Source organism: Panthera uncia, assembly GCF_023721935.1.
Source record: "Panthera uncia isolate 11264 chromosome C1 unlocalized genomic scaffold, Puncia_PCG_1.0 HiC_scaffold_4, whole genome shotgun sequence".
Classification (NCBI taxonomy): domain Eukaryota; kingdom Metazoa; phylum Chordata; class Mammalia; order Carnivora; family Felidae; genus Panthera; species Panthera uncia.
Genome location: NW_026057585.1, coordinates 3,810,721 through 3,832,267, shown reverse-complemented (window position 1 = coordinate 3,832,267; position 21,547 = coordinate 3,810,721). Strand labels below are relative to the sequence as shown.

Below are 21,547 nucleotides of genomic sequence, written 5' to 3'. Positions count from 1 at the left end.
CCAATATTTTTATAGAATCTGCATAGGTGATAAATGTACAGACAGGGGTGAAAACCCATGGTCTAGGGTCTCAGCAAACCCAACACAAGACAATAGCTAACTATGCAGTTTTAGAGTGCTGCATTTCAAACCACTGAGTCTGCATTCCTCTAGTTAATGACAGCATAGCCTGGAACGAAAAGAGGAAAAGTGGCAGATGGATGGATGACATCACTTCTGTCCTACACCTACACCTTCTCTCTTTATTCAAATGTGTGTGGCAGTTCGCATTCTTTAGGTTCTGAGACTACTGAGGCAGATTTTTTTTTTTTAATTTTTTTTAACGTTTATTTATTTTTGAGACAGAGAGAGACAGAGCATGAACGGGGGAGGGGCAGAGAGAGAGGGAGACACAGAATCGGAAGCAGGCTCCAGGCTCTGAGCCATCGGCCCAGAGCCCGACGTGGGGCTCGAACTCACGGACCGCGAGATCGTCACCTAAGCTGAAGTCGGATGCTTAACCGACTGAGCCACCCAGGCGCCCCTAGGCAGATTTTGATAAGATAATCAGTGACCAGCGAAAAACTCAAATATTATTGCTGTGTAATATTTTTTATTCAACAGTTTTATGGGAAAAAATGTCACATTTCTGTTACATCACATAATTTTCAGACATGTCAAAGTCCAATGACAAATTACATTTGGAGAAAAGCTTTAAAATCCATTTTCATATGCCATTCCTTTGTGGAATACAGCTCTGTACCTCGGCACTAAAGGTTACAAAAAGCACCATTTAAAGGAGGACTTGCTTATTTAATTCCCTTCCAAATTATAGTCTTATTCCCCCTTTATGACAGAGCTGCACTCATTCAAAATGCTTCAGTGAAATAACAACCAGCATCCTCCCATTTACCAAAATTCAAACAAGTCTCACATTATGGGCCCAGTGTGGAGATTAGGACCAATGGACATCAGTGAGCTTTGGCTGTTCTAAAACCACAAGCTAGGTAAGGTAAGTTTTCTGTAGGTGGGAACAGAAAAGATGATCAAATACATAATACTTACGGTAGGTAGATACCCCTTGACCATTTAACCTGACTACAAAATCCACAGAGCGTTTGGTATTTCACAGCAATCTTACTGCAAAAGCACTGTGCTACACCCAATTAATTGAACTCCAAATAAGGATGGAACTAATACATTAATTTTTAATGAAATTTAATCACTTCAAAGCACAATCGAGAAAAATAAATCAAGACAAAGCCCACATTTGAATCCTAGAGGGATTCCACTGCTAAGAATTGGATTTCATAAGTAATAGACTCTTAAGGTTTCTCTTTCTTTCCCTCTTTTCCTCCCTTCCTTCCTTCTTATAATTTAAAAAATAAATTTGGCCCTTTTACTCCAAAAGTTTGGGTTCACTGAAGAAATGATAGGCCTTCTACCTTCTGCTGTGATGGGCACCTAGGGAGAGACAAATGCCTAGATCCGGAGTTGTGAAAGACCCTAACCCCACCCCTCCCAGGTGCTCTATCCCATGCGTAGCTGGAGCGAGCTAGCAGTCCCTGGTAGAAGACAGCAAGGCCTTGGTTTTAAGGATGAGTCAGAATAATGTGTGAACAAATTGTGTATCTGCTCGTAGGCCTGTGCCCCAAATCACTAGAACGTGAGGACTTAGAAATCTCTGAGATAGAATATTTTTCAAACACATACAACATAGACTATTGCATATCATTTTTAGTTGAGGTCAAAATTTTAAAAGCCCTATTTCCCCAATTAGAAGCAGGGGATTCTATCATTATTATGTCTCCTTCATTTATACTCAGATTAATATAAGCCCAGCCTAGAGGTAATACTTCTTTCCAAACTTCATTTTAGCAGCATGCATGTAGTATTGACACTTTAAAAAGGCTTTTTTTCAGATCTATTAGGTCCACAAGAGACAAGAAATAATTGGAGGCCGAGGTTTGTACAATCCTCTCAGAATCTTCTCTTGGATTCTTCTTTTACAGGGTTTCTCTACCATGTAAGCATTGTTTTTAAAAAAGCCAACACTGTAGAGGCCAGGTATGCCCCTAGGGGGTGTTACTTGCAGTGACCAAATCCCATTCATTTCTAAGCTTAATGCAAGCTAATAACCATGACCATACCAGCAAGAGGACTAACATTTGTTTTAGGTAATGTTTGACCTGAGACTCTGGTAAAAGTCAGCTTGAAGGTAAAGCAGAATTCAGAAAAAAGGGTAGAGAACAGAACAAGAGACGAAGGGATGTTTTATATAGTAGGTTCTGTTCAGTGAGATCCAAGGATTCCAGTATGTCAGGTCTCATGTAATTAACAACAAAAAGGCTACTTTTAGTTCTGAGTTATGGAAGCCTTTAGTTTCCTAGTATCCTCCTTAGCTCAGTCACTCTTCCTTTTCCTCACAACCCCCAAACCACGATGCAGTTCTTAAAGGGTGAGCCCTCCTAAAAGAGTGATTTTCTAACTCTTCTAACTTTGACTCTGTGAAACTCCTATAGGTTAAAAAGAAAAAAAAAAAAAAGCTAAAAATGTGGGGTGTTTTTGCCTTTATTCATTTTCAAAATCTGCCAAGCTCTCTCTTGCAGAAAATAAACTATCCCTTTAACCAACATAAAAGAATGAGTGGGGTGTACTCTGGGCTACCTTCCTCCTTTCCTCTCTACCTTCTAGAAGTTTCTTGGAGACAGACTGTGTGTGACAGGCTTCTCAGAGCCAGAGGTGTATGAGCAGTGCAGAGAAGGGACAGTGCTGAAGGGGGCATCGCCCAGCTCTCCTTGCCTGTCCTCTTCCATACCAGCTGGTGGGCTCTCGTGTCACATTTGGCCAAGAGATTACCTCAGAACTTGGGAAACTGACACTCTACATTTCCAGATCGGGAAGATCTCAAGGCCACCAGCACCAAAACCTAGCGTCACTGGAGTCAGAAGCCTCTGGCTTGAAAAATTAAAGGGATCTCTTTTCCTGGCCCACTCTACTGATACACCTGTGTAGAGTAAAAATTTTTATACACGAACACATAGGCAATCACAATTCAATACTGTTGACAAGAAAAAGGAGTGTAACAAAATCCTCCATTTAACAACCAGGATTTTGAATCCTCCTATGTGGCCCACTTATTTAATGGGTATTGGAGAAAACAGTACTATAACTGAAGACAATGTAGATCCTGAGAGCTGGTAATAATAGGATTTGGCCTGGATTTTTTAAATGACACACCACTCAACAAGTGGTTGGGACCATAAAAGGTTTCCCACACAAGCCTTTTGCTGCAGAAGGCAGCCTTGAGTGGCTAAAGCGGTATTTACTCTCGGCAAGTAACCACCAAAGCACTTAACAATTTACATTCCCAGCAAAACCACCACCCAATGCCCTACTGCCTCCCTCCCAGGATCTAACAGGTCTACATAACCCAAAGACAACTGTGTCATCAGCTTTGAATAGGAAAGACAGGAGGTAGCTAAACTGCCCTAAGGGCATCTATGGGTGCCCTTTCAGTGCGGCTGGACACATCTTAACAGTGAAGGTGTCTCTCAAGCAACAAGTTTGGCCTCCTTCAGAGTTGAATGTTTAACTTGCATTTATCTGTAATGGAAGAGCCACAGATATTTGGGGGAAAAAAGTTTTATCTTTGAGCAACATTTCAAGAGTGGAATGAATAGCTACTTTTCATTCCACAAATGAAAGTCACTGACCTCACTTCATCATCAAACACTTTTAAAAAAGAGAAAGACAAAGTGATTTTCCATTAGCACTTGGTACAGGGAAGCAATACTATTCACGGTTAGAACACCAGGGCTACTTTCCTGCTTCTTGGCGTAATGGATCTTGAAGTTAAAAGAAATTTTTAGGTGCACCCAGTGAACCTGAATCTGTATCTAGAACAGTGTTTAGTGCAATGATGTGCATGGGGTTGGTCACGTTAATGTAAGACTGTAGAGGAGTAGACTACTACTTTCTTGTTGAAGAAAATCTTGGGAACCATTTATCAAGGGCCTAAAATTCTCCTATGTAGTCTCTTAAGAACAATGAAAAGGCATTTTTTAATTAAAGAAAAATGTAGGCACATAAAAAAATCTCCCAAGGATGAAAGACATTAAAGCATTCCCTGGTTCCACTTCCATCTTCAAAGGTGTCTGCTCTGTGAAAGAAAATATGGAAGCAGGGCCAGGCCAGGTGGGAAAACCGACGGGAACGTGCCAAGACAGCCTAAGCCGTGGCACTAAACTAACACAAGAAAGTAGACCTTCCGCGTTCTGCCTTCCTTACAACGCTGAGACCTATTTTCTTTAGTAGAAGTTAAAACAAGTGGTAACAAAGTGGCCTGGGCCTGTGCTGGGCTAAAAAAGGAGACTTTCTGGCAGCCCTAGTCTCTGAGGTGGGTCAGGTCTTACGTAGCCTTTGAAAGGGGTCACCTGCCAGTGAGTTTTGTTGTTAGGGAAGGGTCAGGTATAGGATCGGAAGGAGGTTATCAAAGCAAGAATGTGAAATGAGAAGAAAAAGGGTTCCTGTGGGGCATCCGGTTATCATAAAAAGCACAGACTGTGCCACACACTCTAGGAATACAGAGAACCCATGCAAGGAAAGCTGCCCCTGCCAAGGAGGCAGCTGGAAGTAGGGCAGAAGTCTGGCACAAGCCCATTCTTTGGAGAGCCAAGGTAGCAGTGACAGAATCTCTACCCAACAAGGATCCTGAGAGTTGGCTCTTCGTTCATTTTAGGAAACAAGCTTCCTGTAATGGTCCTTCCTGCGGCTCCCCCAAACAGGTCTTGGGGAGTCCCCATAGGCAGAGAGAACACATCTAGCTAGGAGGCTTCCATTAACCTTCCTCTCATATATGTATATGTATATATATATAATTTTTTTTTCTTAAAATAAATTCCATGAACTCATAAAGCTCTCATCTGCAATCAGATGCAAAAGCAGAGCATCCTACTCAAAGGCTCTGAAACACACACATCAGCCTCAAAGCAAGTTAGCCTTCCAGTCTCCGGTGAAGACTGGTCCAGTCCAGAAAGGCAAGGGAGATGCTTCTCTTGAATCCCGGAGGCAGGAAGGGATCCCTTCAGATGGGCTTGTACAGCAGAGTAGTGACATACTTCTTCTTGTAGCGATGGGTTGCGCTAAGGACCATCACACTGTCCTGCAGGGGAAAGAAACATGCAGCTAATTCATTAGTTTAGGCAACAGGCGGCTCTTCCCAGCCATCAGTGTTTCAGTCACTCACTTTTAACAGAGATAGTTGGAAATTATAGAAATAGGTTGGTTTTGGAGTCCGTTCAACTTAAGTTCCAATCCTGACTCCTCCTGTAACTCTGTTTGTGGCCTTGAGTAATCTACTTGATGCCTCTAAGCCTTTTCCCTCATTATTACAAAGGATAACACCTACCATTAAGGTGATGATTATATGAGAATATCTAGCACGGTACCTGACACATAATAGGTGCCGAAGAAATATTAGTCTCCTACCTCACTCCTTTCCCTACCTCAGATTTGAATATTGGGCTTAATTAAAACTTGCATGGAAAAAGAAAAAAGAAAAAAGAAAAAATATTTTGACATTCAGTTTTAGAAGAAAGTCTAAAATGCACTGAGAAGAAAGGACAGTGATCCCCCACCCTGACCTTTCCAAGCCCCAAAGCAGGTCTAATTTCCATTTAATACCAGGAATGAACTTAAAAAGTTCATTCTAATCAAGAGGAAAACTCAGGAATCCCTCTCTCTGAACAAAGTGGACCCCAAAATCTTCTTTGGAAAGATATTCAATCCAGTGGATCCAAACAGCCTAAACAATCTGACAGAACCAAGAATGAATGGGTCAAGGCCAAGCAGAACTACAGTAATCAAGACACTGACCTGAGTCAGAATCAATATGAAGAGTAAGAGGTACTCTTTCCCCGGCTGTGTTGCAGCCTCAGGGCATGCCATAGGAGGAGAGGGCAGGCCTGTGAGCATCAATTGAGAGCCAAACAGCAGTTACAGGAGGCAAAATTCAGTCTAATCCCAGTGCATCTTCCTATTTTCCCGTATGCTGTAGTATCTACAATGAATACTTCTCAGATTAACATTCTGTGACCAGAGTGTGCTGATCACAGCCTAAATATGACAGAAGCGAGGCAGGTTAAAAAAATAAAATAAAATAAACCAAAACTCCGCTCCAGGAAGGGTCTGGTAAAAATGAGGAGCAGGTGACAGAAAGACCTACTTGGAAAGACCTGGTGCAGTGACCACTAGAAAAGAACATGGAATGAGGACAGGAGGACCTCAGTCCTCTCGCCGGTACTTACTGGCAATATGACCTTCTCTGAGCCTTAGTTTCTTTATCTATAAAACAGGGGTTAAAAATAATACTTACCTCACAAGGTTATTATAAAATTTAAATTCAATAATATATATATTTGAAAAGTATCACATAATCTGTTAAAGACAGCTGTATCAGTGATTTCCTTAATCTGGCTGCACATCTAAGAAATAAAAGCAGCTTAAAAAACAATTACCGGGGCTCTATCCTAGACATACTTATTCAGAATCTTTGGGGATGCAGGCTTTGAATCTGTATTTTTACAAACTTCCCCAGGTAATTCTGACAATGAGCCTAGTTTGGTAACTACAGAGCTACCTAAAACTTTACTCCAGTAGCCAAACCACAAAGATGTGATGGGACTGAATGCATAATTTTCAACCCAGACTCCGAGGCAGCAGAAAAACTAAGGAGAACGCTAAGAGTTGGAGGTGACAGAGCAAATCTGGTCACATTTCCCCTTTACCTAGTGTAGAGGAGAGATGCAATCAGTGGGTATATGTGACTGAAGCACCCGACAGCAGCTCCTATCCACCTTTAGAAAGCAAAAGCCTTAGTCATATTTGAGGATTCTCCAAACTGGTAAGATAAACTTGCTTTGTCTGCAATGAAATCCTAGTGCTATGAACTCTAATTTAATTAAGTAGGTGGTACAAAGGTTATAGCTATCCAAAAAGAAACCAGGAAGGAAAAAGGTTCATTAAGTCACAGGGCAATTCAGCTAGCCAGAACGTAGGATAGGGACTAAGATTTAAAATAAACAACCAAACAAAAAAATCCACCTACTAGTTAAGAAACTTCTCCTACAATTTGACCATTACGGCCTGCTTTAGCTTCAGTGAGGTAGCAGGGCAAATTACCACTGGAGAACATGTGTTACCCCTTCCCTCTCATTTTGGGGAAGAGCCAGGCCCACTACTCACCTTAATGGATAATGCATAGAGATGGTTCAGCATAACATGGTTGGGCTCGGGAAGCAAGGCTGGGTCACACTAAGAAAGAAAAAAATCACTAAATGGGATTAAATGCACAGTTTTAAACCAGTTTACTCTTCCTCAGAGCTCTTTGGAAACTTCTGAGGGGCGGCTGGGTGGCTCAGTCGGTTTAGCGTCTGACTTTGGCTCAGGTCATGATCTCACAGTTCGTGAGTTCCGGCCTCATGTCGGGCTCTGTGCTGACCACTCAGAGCCTGGGGTCTGCTTTGGATTCTGTGTCTCCCCCTCTCTCTGCCCCTTCCCTGCTCATGCTTTCTCTCTCTCAAAAATAAATAAACATGAAAAAAATTAAAAAAAAAAAACTGTTGAGAAACTCTAAACTAGAATGTATATTTCTTTTAAGTGATACTATATATCAATCATTTGTTCTCATTACAGAGAATTAGGAAAATTCTGAGTCCAGGGCAAACCCTAAGCCTTTGCATCTATTTATCTCCCTTAATAAGAGTGAAAACAAAAATCTTGCCCACAACACGTACAGAAGATTTGTGTTAGGAGACAAAAACCTTAGTGGGAATCAAGTGAACTGACTAGAGATATCAAGTATACGGGGAAAAAACACAAACCCAAACCCCTTATACTCCTTTTGTATACTCCCAAATGATAAATATGCCTTATCTTCTGTTGGAACAGAAGTCCCAGTTTCTGGGACTTCTAACAATCTATGGTTCTGGGTCTAATTTATTACGATCAGAAGGTAACTATGAATTTTGATATCAATAGCTGGAAAAGTAACAACTCAGCCCTGGAAAAAAGGATCTGTAATGCTATTGATATACACATGATTTATATTCTCAACACAGCTTTGTAATAATCCTGACCTCTATGATTACTAACTTTGGATCAGATGGTTCTAGTAACCCCCAGATGCCCCAGCAATCCTTTCAGGATACTCACAGATATATTAGTGTCCTTGTTAAGAATAACTTGAAGAAGGTGAGGAGGTAGGATGGGTGGGGATTTGAATCTCTCCTCGGATCGAAACACGTACATTTCTTGACCATAAGGCCCTGGGGGAGAGCTGGAAAGGTCTGGAAGATATTTACCCAAATATAAGGGAAAATTGCAGAACTAGTAAAAGTGCGTGAAAAAAACTGTCAATACATGGCAGCTAATATTAAATATGGTAGAAATCATAGATCATAAACTTATAAGCTGCTGGCTCTACAACTGTAAGGCAAAGAGTCTGAGTCATCCTGAACATGAAATTCCTCAACATGGCAACATGATGGGGAGGACAGAAGAGGGGATGAGGAGTCAAAGTTGTAGGTTCAGAGAAAAGCTACTCTAATGTCAGTTGTATGACCTGGGACAAATCCTCCTACTACAGTCAGTTTCTTCATTCATAAAATGAAAGTAATAGCTCTACCCTATTTCACAATGTCTTTATAGCAATCAAATGAGATAACAGATGTTTCAAATGAGAAACAGATTGTTTGTGAACTGTCAAACAATGTGAAAAAAATTAAGATTTCTTTTTTTTTTTTTTTTTTAAACACCCAAGCAACAGACAACAAGGATATACACTCTTAAGATTGCTGATGCTACAATGATTGCAACAGTGAGGACAAGATTACTAACACTGAAGTAGTTGTTAGGGAAATGTAAACCAAAAGCAGAATTAGATACCACTTAACACTCATTAAGATGGCTATAATAAAAAAGACACAATAATAATTGTTGGTGGGGCGCCTGGGTGGCTCAGTCTGTTAACTTCGGCTCAGGTCATGATCTCACGGTTCATGAGTTCAAGCCCTGCACTGGGCTCTGTGCTGACAGCTCGGAGCCTGGAGCCTGGAGCCTGCCTTGGATCCTGTGTGTGTGTGTCTCTCTCTGCCCCTCCCCAGCTTGTGCTCTCTTTCTCTCTCACTCTCAAAACTAAATAAACATTAAAAAAAAATTTTTTTTAAATAATTATTGGTGAGGATGTGGAGAAATTGGAACCTTTGTACCATCCTGTTGCCGGAGGGAATAGTACAATAGCTTTGGAGAACAGGTGGCCAATTCCTTCAAAAGTTAAATGTAAAGTTATCCGATGGCCCAGCAATTACACTCTTAGGAAATGAAAACATGTTCACACAAAAACTTGAGCACAATGTCCAGAACAGCATTGTTTATAATTGACAAAAAGTGGAAATGATCCAAATGTCCATCAGCTAACAGGTAAACAGAATGATATATCTATACAATGGAATTTTATTGTCACAAAAAGGAGTGAAGTATTGGAGCGCCTGGGCAGCTCAGCTGGTTAAGCATCCAACTCTTGATTTTGGTTCAGGTCATGATCTCAGGATTCGAGAGTTCAAGCCCTGCCTGCTTGGGATTCCCTCCCTCTCCTTCTCCCATTCTCTCTCTCTCAAAAATAAACTTAAAAAAAAAAAAAAAAAGTTCTGATACACATTAAAACATGGATGAACCCTGAAAACCTGCTAAGTGAAAGAAGCCAAACATCAAAGACCACGTATTGTGTGATCCCGTTTATATGAAAGGTCCAGAGTAGGCAAATCCATACAGGCACAAAGGAGATCAGGAAACTGGAAACTGGGTTAAAGGAGGAAGAGAGAATATCAAAAGTATGCCGGTCCTCTTTCTGTATAATAATGGGTATATGTTCACTGGCTGCTTTGCCAGAATCCTCTAATGCAAAAGTGGAGGGCTGCAAGCAGTCTCATCATTTAATTCAGTATTACTAAACTCTTTTGGTCACTGCCTAACCAGTCAAGAAGAATGTCCAACTTTATGTTCTGAGATTATATAATAAAAACAATATTTGTATGATTTTCATAGACAGACAATTATGGTACCATTGATTGGTCTCTTAGAAGCTACATAAGCCACCCTTGTGCCCTGATATTCTAATATACTGCACTTACGGAAAAAGGTTGAAGGACCTGTCCATGAATTCAAAGCCAGTGAGTAGCAGGGGCAGGCTCTGAACTCACAAGGGAAAACTGCACTCACTGGGAACACAGTGCACCGTTCTTTAGACCGGTACAGCCTTTGTTGTAATGTAATAAAATGGTAACCGTGAGTGTGCTGAGCACATCACTCTTCTGATGCTATAGTCAATGTGATGAAATCCATGGAAAAAGTAGTATTAGGAGAAACAAAAAGATACAGGTCTTTTCCTCTACCAAGGAATTTATTTTTTAAATGTTTATTTTTGAAGGAGAGAGCGAGAGAGAGAGAGAGAGAGCATGAGTGGGGGAGGGGCTGAGAGAGAGGGAGACACAGAATCTGAAGCAGGCTCCAGGCTCTGAGCTGTCAGCACAGACCCTGACGTGGGGCTCAAACTCAGAGTGTGAGATCACGAACTGAGCCGAAGTCAGATGCCCAACCGACATAGCCACCCAGGTGCCCCTAAGGAATTTTTTTTTTTTTTAACCCAAAACTTATAATGCAGTTAATATACACACAAAAGAATTGTGGGGTTTTTGTAACCCTCCCTCCCTTCACCCCCGCCTGAAGACTGCCATACTTGGAGGGCCCTATAAAACTGCCAGCTAAGCTATCAAACCAGCAGGATTAAGCTAATGCATCTAAACAAGGCAAACCAGACACAACTAGCCTCAGCTGAGTGATACTGCCAAAGGGTCAATGAAAACTTGAAATATTACTAGAAATAGGCTTTTATTTCACTATTTATTTTTTTATGAAAAAAAAATTTTTTTTTTAATCTTTATTTTGAGAGAGAGACAGAGTATGAGCAGGGGAAGAGCAGAGAGAGGGAGGCACAGAATCTGAAGCAGGCTCCAGGACCTGAGCTGTCAGCATAGAGCCCGACGCGGGGCTCGAACTCACGAACTGTGAGATCATGACCTGAGCTGAAGTCGGATGCTCAACTTACTGAGCCACCCAGGCGCCTCCACTATTGATTTTTTTCAAAGCCCATGTGAAAGTCTGTGAGCGAGGGAAAAGCAGAGGGAGAGGGAGAGGGAATCTGAAACGGGCTCCATGCTCAGTGTGGGTCCCAGTGAGGGGCTCGATCTCATGATCATGAAATCATGACCTGAGCCAAAATCAAGAGTCAGACGCTTAACTTAGCCATGCACTTACTTAACCATGCACTTAGCTACCCATGTGTCCCTAGAAATAGCTTTTTAAACTATAGGCCTATGAAAGAAAGGATAAAACAGAAAATAGAGTACATTGCATGTAACAAAGGCACACATTCTGCTATGAGACTTGTGTTACAGGTGTGTATGTGTATGTGCGAGTGAGTGAGCAAGAGAGAGAGAGAAGGAGGGAGGGAGAGAGAGAGAAGGAGGGAGGGAGAGAGAGAGAGGGAGGGGGGGAGAGAGAGAGAGGGAGGGAGGGAGAGAATTGGGTTACAATGTAAAACAAATGTCTTGCTGTAGATCCTCATTAAAAAATTTGAAATGAGGGCGCCTGGGTGGCTCAGTCCGTAAGTATCCAACTTTGGCTCAGGTCATAATCTCACGCCTTGTGAATTTGAGCCCTGCATTGGGCTCAGAGCCTGGAGCCTGCTTCAGATTAGGGGTCTTCTCTCTTTGCCCCTTCCCTGCTCATGCACGCGCGCTCTCTCTCTCTCTCTCTCTCAAAAAATAAACTAACATTAAACATTAAAAAAAAAAGTTTGAAATGAAATTCACTAGACTGAGGTTTTTCTTGTCTCAGAGGAGACCTAAATGTTTACAGGACAAACACGTATATAGACAAAAATATATATATTAACAAATTTTACATATATACATATATAAAACATATATACGATTCATATATATGTTGTGTGTATGCATATATATACATATATACATGTGTATTTGTATATATACATATGTATACACACACATATATACATGTATACGTAAATATATATACGTATATATACATATATATTTACGTATACATGTATATATACATATATATTTACGCATACACACACATATACTCATCTAGGACCAAAATGGACAAATGGCTTATGCTCAAGGGTTGCCCAAAAATTTATACAAATTATATGTATATAAAACATATATATGATTCAGAAGATTCCTGAGGATAAAAAAAAAAAAAAAAAAAAAAAGAAGATTCCTAAGGAGAAAAGGAAAAAACAAACAAGGGGTGCTTAGGTGGCTCAGCTTGTTGAGCATCTGATTTTTGCTTTTTGGCTCGGGTCATGACCTCACAGTTCATGGATCAAGCCCCACATCGGGCTCTGCACTGACAGCAAAAAGCCTGCTTGGAACTCTCACTCTCTCTCTCCCCCTCCCCCATTCATTCTCTCTCTCTCTCTCTCTCTCTCTCTCTCTCTCAAAATAAATAAACATTAAAGCAAAAGAACGAAAACTACCCTTGGGAAGGAACATGCGTTATAAGAACACATCAAGAAAGAGCAAATACTACAAACTTACCTCGACAAGATGTCTCTGAGCTTTCCATTGAATCTAGCTTTAAAGCATCAAACACCTCAAAGTCAGATTTCTTGACATGGATCAAATTGTTAATCGTGCCAAGCTGACTGGTAACCACAGGCTGAAACAATGGATGGAAACAATTCATAAACCCGGTTTCAAATTCATCTCTTCCATCTAATTCTCCTATTTTAAAAATGATCATACTCAGCACTTCCATCTTTAATCAAGAGAGAAATCCTCCAGTGTAGGGCCCCATCAATCCTGACAGCAATGACATTTGACACCAAGGGGAATAATAGCCAAAAGGACACAGTTAAGTTAATGGTTACCCTTGGAAATCAAGGCCTTACCTCTGACGGATCATGAACCCATTGTCCATCCACAAAAAACTTGTACTGGTGCTCTCCCTCAGGGAGGTCTAAGATGGCAACAAAGTCATTATGGCTACAGAAGAAAACAGAAAGTTAAGCAGGCCAAGTTCCTATTAGAAGACAGAATGTTAATGTAAAAACCATGAGACTTTCACAACATCATACCAATGGCCTCCCACATTCCTAAGCAATTGTCCCCCGGAATAGAAAATAATTTATAGACCCATTCTCCTTTTCTGTATTACCTTGAAGACTTATTTACCAGCCCCTCCCAATAACTTTAGTTCTTAACTAATATCTGGAAAAGAATGATAGAGATGTTAATCCCCAAAATGGTTTGCCTTAGCACAACTAATATGCTTCAGTAGGAACAGACCCCTCACAAGTATAAAGAAGATAGCAGGTAGCCTCAGGATACAGAAATGCCTCAGGTACCCTTTCCACATTTTGGTGAGCATTTTCTGAAAAATGATCTACATGTAAAGGGCCATTCTGATTACCAAATAATTCATTACTGCTCTGCAAGCAACAACTCACATTAGTAACTAGATGTCATGTTGTACTTTGTTTTGATGCAGAAGTCAGAACAAGTGGACTCAGCCAGTTACAAATGACTTCCCACAAGCATAGATAGGATTTGTGTTAACAGTCCTAAAGAATGTACCCACAAAGCTGTTACGCTAAGTTCCTCTGAGGCAGTGATATTCTAATGGGTAAAACATCTCTGACTCACTACAAGGCTTAAAAAAAAAAAAATGTCACAAATGTAGTCATTGGTCACAGAAAATGTTGTAGAGAGAGTCCCTAGCAGGTGGAGAGGAGCAGTACAGCCAGGTCTCTCTCCTGAGAAAGGAAATCAGGTCTCTGGTTTCCTTTGTAGACTCATGTAGACTCAACCAAGACACTTGTCTTCACCTCTTAATCAGTGGAATCTTGGTGCTCCAATTGTTGAAGGACCCAGAGATGAAGACCTCCTTGCCTCCTTCAGACCAGCGGATAACAGTGGGCCGGGCCTGCTGTGTATGCTTTACGGAGTCCTCCAAATCTTGTTGCCATGATACAAATTCTTTGTCCCCAGGGAGCTGTAAGAAGGATTAGGTCATCCCTAAATTGTGACCCAGGAATTCTTAAAAGGTCACTTTCGCCCCTAGCTTACAGAGGGGTGCTAGGTTTCTACTAAGGATCAGTAAGCCTTGAAATTGGCAACTAAATCACATTTTGAATAAACTATAAAGAACTCATCGAGGACCAAAATAGTCAAATGGCTTATGCTCAAGGGTTGCCCAAATCACAGCCTAACTTTACAGGCTGCATACATCACCCACCCTTTCAGAGCCTTAGGATCTCCCTTTAAAAAAAAAAAAAAAAAAGAAAGGGGGATTGGGGCACCTGCGTGGCTCAGTCAGTTAAGCATCCGGCTCCAGCTCAGCTCATGATCTCATGATTCGTCAGTTCGAGCCCCACATCTGGCTCTGTGCTGACAGCTCAGAGCCTGGAGCCTACTTCCAATTCTGTGTCTCCCTCTCTGTCTCTCCCCCGTTCATGCGCTCTCTCTCTCTCTCTCTCTCAAAAATAAAAAACATTAAAAAAAAAAAAAAAAGATGGGGGGGAAGCTTACTGGCTGTTACCAGATTAACTCACAGGCAGGCAATTATGACATGCTTCTGAGTACCTCTTAAGAGAAAAAATATGAAAAAAAAGTATGCTTCTATAAAAAGCAATAAAGTTAGCCATGTATTTTTCACATGTAAATAGGAACAGTTTTCAATGATCAGTTGTAATGGAAGTTAGAAATACTGAAATTCATAAATAATTCACAAACTTCATTTTAGCAAACAGGTTACAAAAAGGACACTAAAAATATAAAAAATCATCATCATTCGTTTCTTAAATTTTGGGAAGTGTTATGAAATCTTGACTTGCTCACTTCTGCCAAGTTTATACTAATTATTTCAGGAGTAGGGATGAAAATTCTGGACTCTCAAGAAGTAACCCAACTGGTTAAAGTAACCCAGCTTCCTTTAACAAAAGTGGTTGTAATATCAAATGAGGTCTGTAGGATTCTAAAAACAAATGTCTCCTTACTTAGTTTCTTTTCATTTCCATCCTTTAGAACAAGAGTTGGCAGATTATGGCCGGTGAGCCAGATGCTTTTATAAATAAGCTTTTATTGGAAAATAGCCACACACATTCATTTATATATTATCTACAGCTGCTTTCACGCTGTAGTAGCAGTATTGAATGTTGTGACAAAACCTATATGGCCACAAAGTCTAAAATATTTACTGTCTGGTCCCTTGCAGAAAAAGTTTGCTGATCCCCACTTTAGACCGGCTTAAATGACTTTGTTAAATAGGTAAACAGGACTGTACTGTATCAAGTCAAAACATTTAGCAAATAAAATAATGTGGGTTAAAAAAAAGGATTAACTTATTCATTTGGGCTTTACTTTCAAAATGGCTAAGGTAGTCTACCTTACATATTGTCTCTCAATATTCCTCAAAACTACACTATGAGACACCAGTAGCAGCATAAACTGAAGTAAACTGAGAAACAGAATTGAAGGGACTTTCATATTACATAAGTGACTTAAGTGAAAACCTTGATCTCCATATTCTGAAAGCAATGCACTCTTGCCTAACTGGCTGCATTAAAATCACAGAAGTTTTTACACATGCCTAAGAGTAACTCTCAGATTCTGATTTAGATACAGGGCCTAGGAATCTATTTTTAAAAAGGCTCACAGAATAATAACAATACTGTGATTAAGTTAAAATAAAGAAAAAAACCTCATCTTTAGAGATACATCCTAAAATATTTACAGACAAAATAATATTTGCTAGGATGTCTGGAATTTGCTTCAAAATAATTGGGGGGGGGGAGTGGATTGGGGTATAGATGATATAAATTTGTTCACAATTTGATCATGATTTAAACTGGGTGATGGGTATATAGGAGTTCATTACACTGTTCTCCCTACTTTGAAATGTGGAAAATGTTTCCAATTTTCCATATAGTGTTTAAACAAATCTCAAGTGATTCTAATGTGCAAATAGGATTGAGAACTACTGAACTGGTCCACCGAGACTACTGGCATTTGAAGGAATGCAGGCCCCACTGCCACTGTTCCTATGAGTTACCTTCATGATTTAGTATTTTCAGTTTAGAGTTTGAAAGCTACAAACTATTAATATGCCTAGCTTTGGAAGAAAGCCCTCCCACATATGACATGACATTTCTGAGGCAGGCCTTAGTGCAGCTGACTAGCGGAAAGACCATTTACTCCAAGTTAAATAGTCAGCAAGATCATCAGGAAAAGAGGCAAAACAATGAGAATTATAGTTTGAAAATGTTTAAGTGAAACACTGAAGGAAGAAGTAAAGAGACTAGCTTGAGAACTATACAATTTTAGATGTAGAAGAGACCTGAGGAATTATCTGAACCGATTTTCTTATTCACAAATGGCAAGACTGAGGTAAAGGGAAAGAATGACCCCAAAAAGGTTCCATTTCAGATGGAGGAACCTGGCTTTTAATCAGGACACCGGTTACTGCAGTCACAGTTTGACAAACACACTCACTGTACTTAAATCCTGAGTCATCGATGTAGGAAAAGGGTTAAATTACGAGATGGACCACCTTGAAAAAGCTTTGAAGAAGTAAATTCAAGTGACTGGGTAGACAGCTCATATTTTGAGGAAGAAGTCCTGGAGTGGGAAAATGAAGAAAGGAATGGAGAAGAAACACCAAGAAGTGGTCCTTTTAATCAACTTGACTTCTTTTTCTGTGGTTATGTTCTCAATTGGGATTCAAGAAAATAAACAGAATCCAAATTTCACGTGCCACCGACTGGGCAAGTCATTCTTTACTCTGTAAAACTCCAGTTTGGTGAAAGGTTTGTAGTGATAAAGACAAAAAAAAAAAAAAAAAAAAAATCAAACACACCCCAATCTCCTCAATCCCTCCATTTTTCTACTTCACCCCACTCAGACTGTCTGGAGGAATTATTGTTTATCATGCTGACAGCTCTCAATGTGACTAGGAACATTCGGTTGGTAATCACATTGCTGTCAGCTCCATCTATCTCTACTGGTGAACACAAGTTGCCACTTTTCTCAAAGTCCTTGGATTTGAGTTCAAGGTCCCGGGGACAGCTGTGGGCTGTCTGTTTTCAGCGATGGTATCGTTATGAACTACTAACAGGAAGTGGAGAAATCCTGGAATCATCTGCTCTCCCACTTGAGGAGCAGCTGGGCATGAAAGAAACACCACCTGAACTACCACAACTATAAAGTATGAGATGAACACTGAGCAGTCAACCAAAGAAGGTCCTTTATTGATCCCCAAGATTAGGAGATTGTATCAAATAAGCAAGTGGTTGCATGGCTCACAGCCATGCAAAGGGCAAGAGGATCAGAAATGCTGAGTTCTTAAAGCCAATACTACACTGTATGTTAACTAACTTGAATTTAAATAAATAAAAAAAAGAAGTGCTGAGTTCTTAGAAGGGCAAAATGATACTGATACATATAAGTTGTCAGGAAAAATAAAGTCACTTACCCACCTCAGGTCAAATTTGAGAAACTGCTGCCTATGGTCAGCAACTCAGGCAACTTACAACCTATAAATTCATCAATACTCTAGAAGAGGGCACCTGCCTGTTAGGAAAACCAGATATTGGGGGTGGGGGTGTCTACAGTCCCCATCGTAATCATGGCCAACAGATTAGTCGAAAAACAAAAACTCCGCCTCTATTCTATTTTGAGGCAGCACCGCAGGAGTAGTTACCATCTAACATCTCCGTGCCCGAAAAATCCCTTTAATTCAGAAAACCGTAAGCTAGGTCAGCGTGCTAAGAAAGAACCAAGAGAGGAGGAGCGCTGACACCCAGCCCGCTGCTGCAGCGCCCGCTGGGGGCGTGGGGAACGCTCACCTTGGAGTCCGGCAGGCTGAAGACGCTGGGATCGTCGGTACTCCCCACCATGATTTTGTGCTCCTTACCCGGCGCATGGCCGCCGGCACCCTCGGAGCGTGCAGCCTTGGCGCCGTGGCGCTCCCCAGCCACCCGGTCGCTGGTGGTGTTTCCCATGGCTGCAGCTCGAGTCCAGGGCCACCTGCCGTGGGGAACAACACCGGACTAGGAACACCCCGGCGGCCGCGTCAGGGGCGCCCCTGGCTCCGCCCCTGCGCCTGGGGATTCGGGCAAGGGAATCCCCGCCCCAGGGAAGCCGAGCCCGGGGACCCCTCCTCCCCCAGCCTCCAGGGGCGCCCGGAACCCCCCCCACTCCAAACCCTCTGGATGCCTGCTGCTCAGGAAACCCACTTTGGGGAACTCCCCGCATCCCCGCGCGCACTGCCCAGGCGCGCCCCCACCCCAATCACCTCCCGCGATGCTCTCCCTCCTCCCCTAGCCACCAGTGCGATGGTTGTTCTGCGGATAAGGCCACCAATAAAGTTATTGAAATTGAAGCCGCGCCCCGGGCTAGCAAACCTGATTTCCTCCTAAAATGGCTACAAGGCCAGTGGCGCGAGGCCCGCCCCGCGCGTTCCCTGCGGCCGCGCGGCGACGGCACCGGGAGCTCGCCGGCCTCTCTAGCCGCCAGCGCCTCGGTGGTGGGCAGCCTCCTGCGCCAGGCGGGGGCGCCAGCTCCGCAGTTAGCCTCGCGCCGGGGCTGGGATGTCCGCTCGGGGGCCCTGGACCAGGAATCATTGTCGCGGTCAGCCCCCTGGCCTTCCTTTATGGGCGTGGTCTCCAGGTGACACTTAGAACCGCCTCGCTGGGCTCGGGTGTCCTGTACCCGGAGAAGCGGCGCTGCTGTCTTCCCGGCCGCCCGACACGGCTTCAGGTTCGCCAAAACGTTTTCTGGGCAGGGTTCTTAGGATAGGCCCGAAGAGGTGGGTTCCGATGGGGAATTAAAAACCAGACTTCCTACTGGAGTCAGAAGGAAGTAGCGGCAATCGCTTGGGGTTCAAACTAACTGATGTGGGGAGCAGTCAGCCTCGACTGGGGCCCAGGGAATAACGGGTGATTAAGAGATAAACCTTGACAAATTAGTGAAACGTTAGTCTGAAGAGGCGGAGAAAGCTATTCTAAGCTAAGAGACAGCATATACAATGAGCAACCCCGGAAGAAATAAAATTTGAGAAAGAGCAACAACAAAAACAAGGAAGACAGAAGGCAGAAAAGGACAAAGATAGTTCTAGGATTGGGACAGATCTAGGTTTTTACTGATAATTAATGGAACTTCTATGGTATTTACTAATTCTTACCTTGTATAATTATGTGCATGCCTAATTCCCTACGAGAAACCCTTATCACTCAGTATGTGTTAACCCAGCCCAGCAACATTGGCATCACCTGGGCACTTGTTACAGGTGTAGAATCTGAGGCCTTAACTACACAATCAGAATCTGCCTTTTAACAAGATCCTCAGGGGAATGTGTATACATACTGGAGTGTAAGAAGCACTGCTTTGACAGCTGGCAGAGAGCAAATCTGGATGATTCCTCTTCATATTCTGCATGCGCCTTGTACAGAGTAAGCTTTTAATACACATTTACCCAATGAGGGATACATGAATACTGTTTACTACATTTCTAACAAGATAATACCACTTAAACAACCGGTGATGGGGAATCCAAGTTGTACAAAGCCACCCTTTATTTTCTTTTTGAAATTTTTAATGTTTATTTATTTGGGGGGGAGGGGCAGCAAGGGAGGGAGACACAGAATCCCAAGCAGGCTCTAGGCTCTGAGCTGTCAGCACAGAGCGGGACTGGGGACTGGAACTCACAAACTGCAAGATCATGACCAGAGCTGAGGTTAGAGGCTTAATGGGCTGAGCCACCCAGGTGCCCCAAGACCACCCTTTCTGAATGAGTAGCTCTGTTTGTTGAAAAGTTTATTTTAAATTGAAAACCCATCCACTTAAGTTCAACAAATCCACTTCTCTGCCTTTTGTCTTTCCTCTGCCTCTAATGAACTCAGTTATTCTCTGGCTTTTAACCAAAGACAATTTGCAGAAAAAAAGGTACATTTTTACAGCAGCCTTTTGCTCATCCCTCCAAAATCTTGACTTCCTGGCTGTCTCCTCTTTGGTCCCTACCATTTCCCTCCCTGCCAGTTCATTTTATTCTTTCCATGGGATGTGAAGCAAGGCCCTTGAAGGAGTAATACATTCAACCTTGTGCACTATTCAGCTCTCTAACCCCAGGGTGGTTTCTCTATGCCAAATAATATGTCCCTGGTGTGTATTACTTTACAACAGTCAAATCAGCATAGGAGAAGGAAACCAAGTGTTATACTGGACAAGCGAAACTTATTAAGAAATAAACTTGTAAAACTAAATAGAAGTGATTTTTGGGTTTTCTCCTTTGGGGAATTAGTCCATGACACTGTTCTGCTCTAGTAGCATTTATAAATCAGGCAATAGTTAACATTAAGTCAACTCTGCATATTGCATATTTAGACACAGGATGGAAGTAATTGACACCATAGGAAGGATTAACTGCTTCTTTCTAGTCCCAAGTTTGTTTTCGTAGACTCATGAATGACTAGGTAAAGAAACAAGATCTCTTAACCAATACGAGTATAATTTCTCCATTTAGTTTTATTGTTGGTGTCCCGATGTTCTCTCTTTCTTTACAGAGGGAAGGAAAAGGAGGTAATAGGCAAAGTAGTTGGTGGGGGTTTGCTGGATGTTACTGTGTCTCAGATGTCATTGCCACTGATCTCTTCAAATCAGCCATTCTGCCTGATAAACAGAGGAAAATAACAGCCTGGGACACCTCATAGCACGGTAAACTTTTATGTGCACTGCTAAAGGTGTCCTTCCTCTGAGAGGTGAGGACTTGGGAATGGGAGAAGAGTGTACTGATTTTACAGAACTTGATGGCAGGTTAGATGGAGCATCTGGAGGTTTACATCCCCATCTCCCCTCCCATTTGTGATCAGGGAGGGGTAGGACATGTCATCTTGGTGATTTCCATTTCAAAAAACAGCCTGATGTTTAAAATTTTTTTTTAATGTTTATTTTTTTTTTTTTGAGAGAGAGATAGAGCACAAGCAGGGGAGGGGCAGAGAGAGGGAGACACGGAATCTGAAGCAGGCTCCAGGCTCTGAGCTGTCAGCACAGAGCCTGACCTGGGGCTCGAACCCACAAACCGTGAGATCATGACCTGAGCCAAAGTCTGGCGCTTAACCGACTGAGCCACCCAGGCGCCCCAACAGCCTGATTGATAGTTTTTATAAAGTTAAACATTCACTTAACATGTAGTTTAGTAATCCCACTCCTAAGTATTTATCCAGGTGAAATAAAAATAAGTTCACACAAAAGCCTGTATACAAATGTTTATTTGTACAAATATATGTTGCTTTATTCTATTTATCCCCAAATGGAAACAACACAAATGTCCTTCACCTGGTGAATCAATAAACAAAATGTGGCAGAACTGTAAATGGAAAACTACTCAGCAATAAAAAGGATTAAACTCCATGCACACATGG

At 41.9% G+C, this 21,547-nt stretch overlaps 1 protein-coding gene across 2 annotated transcripts; it reads right to left on the bottom strand.

Annotated features, from left to right (window-relative positions):
* Nucleotides 1–572: 572 nt before the first annotated feature.
* PRKAB2 (protein kinase AMP-activated non-catalytic subunit beta 2) lies at nt 573–18,387 on the bottom strand. 2 transcript variants are annotated; one of them, XM_049618369.1, is made up of 8 exons: nt 17,975–18,387; nt 13,958–14,124; nt 13,022–13,115; nt 12,669–12,789; nt 8,194–8,327; nt 7,225–7,293; nt 6,288–6,324; nt 573–5,143 (listed from the first exon to the last, which is right to left on the bottom strand). In XM_049618369.1, exons 1-8 carry the CDS (start codon nt 18,128–18,130, stop codon nt 5,124–5,126), a joined length of 798 nt encoding a protein of 265 aa, XP_049474326.1. In that variant the 5' UTR covers nt 18,131–18,387; the 3' UTR covers nt 573–5,123. The 2 variants fall into 2 exon arrangements, with proteins under 2 accessions (XP_049474326.1, XP_049474325.1); XM_049618368.1 differs by lacking the exon at nt 6,288–6,324 and having other exon boundaries at nt 17,975–18,378.
* Between the last annotated feature and the right edge of the window lie 3,160 nt (nt 18,388–21,547).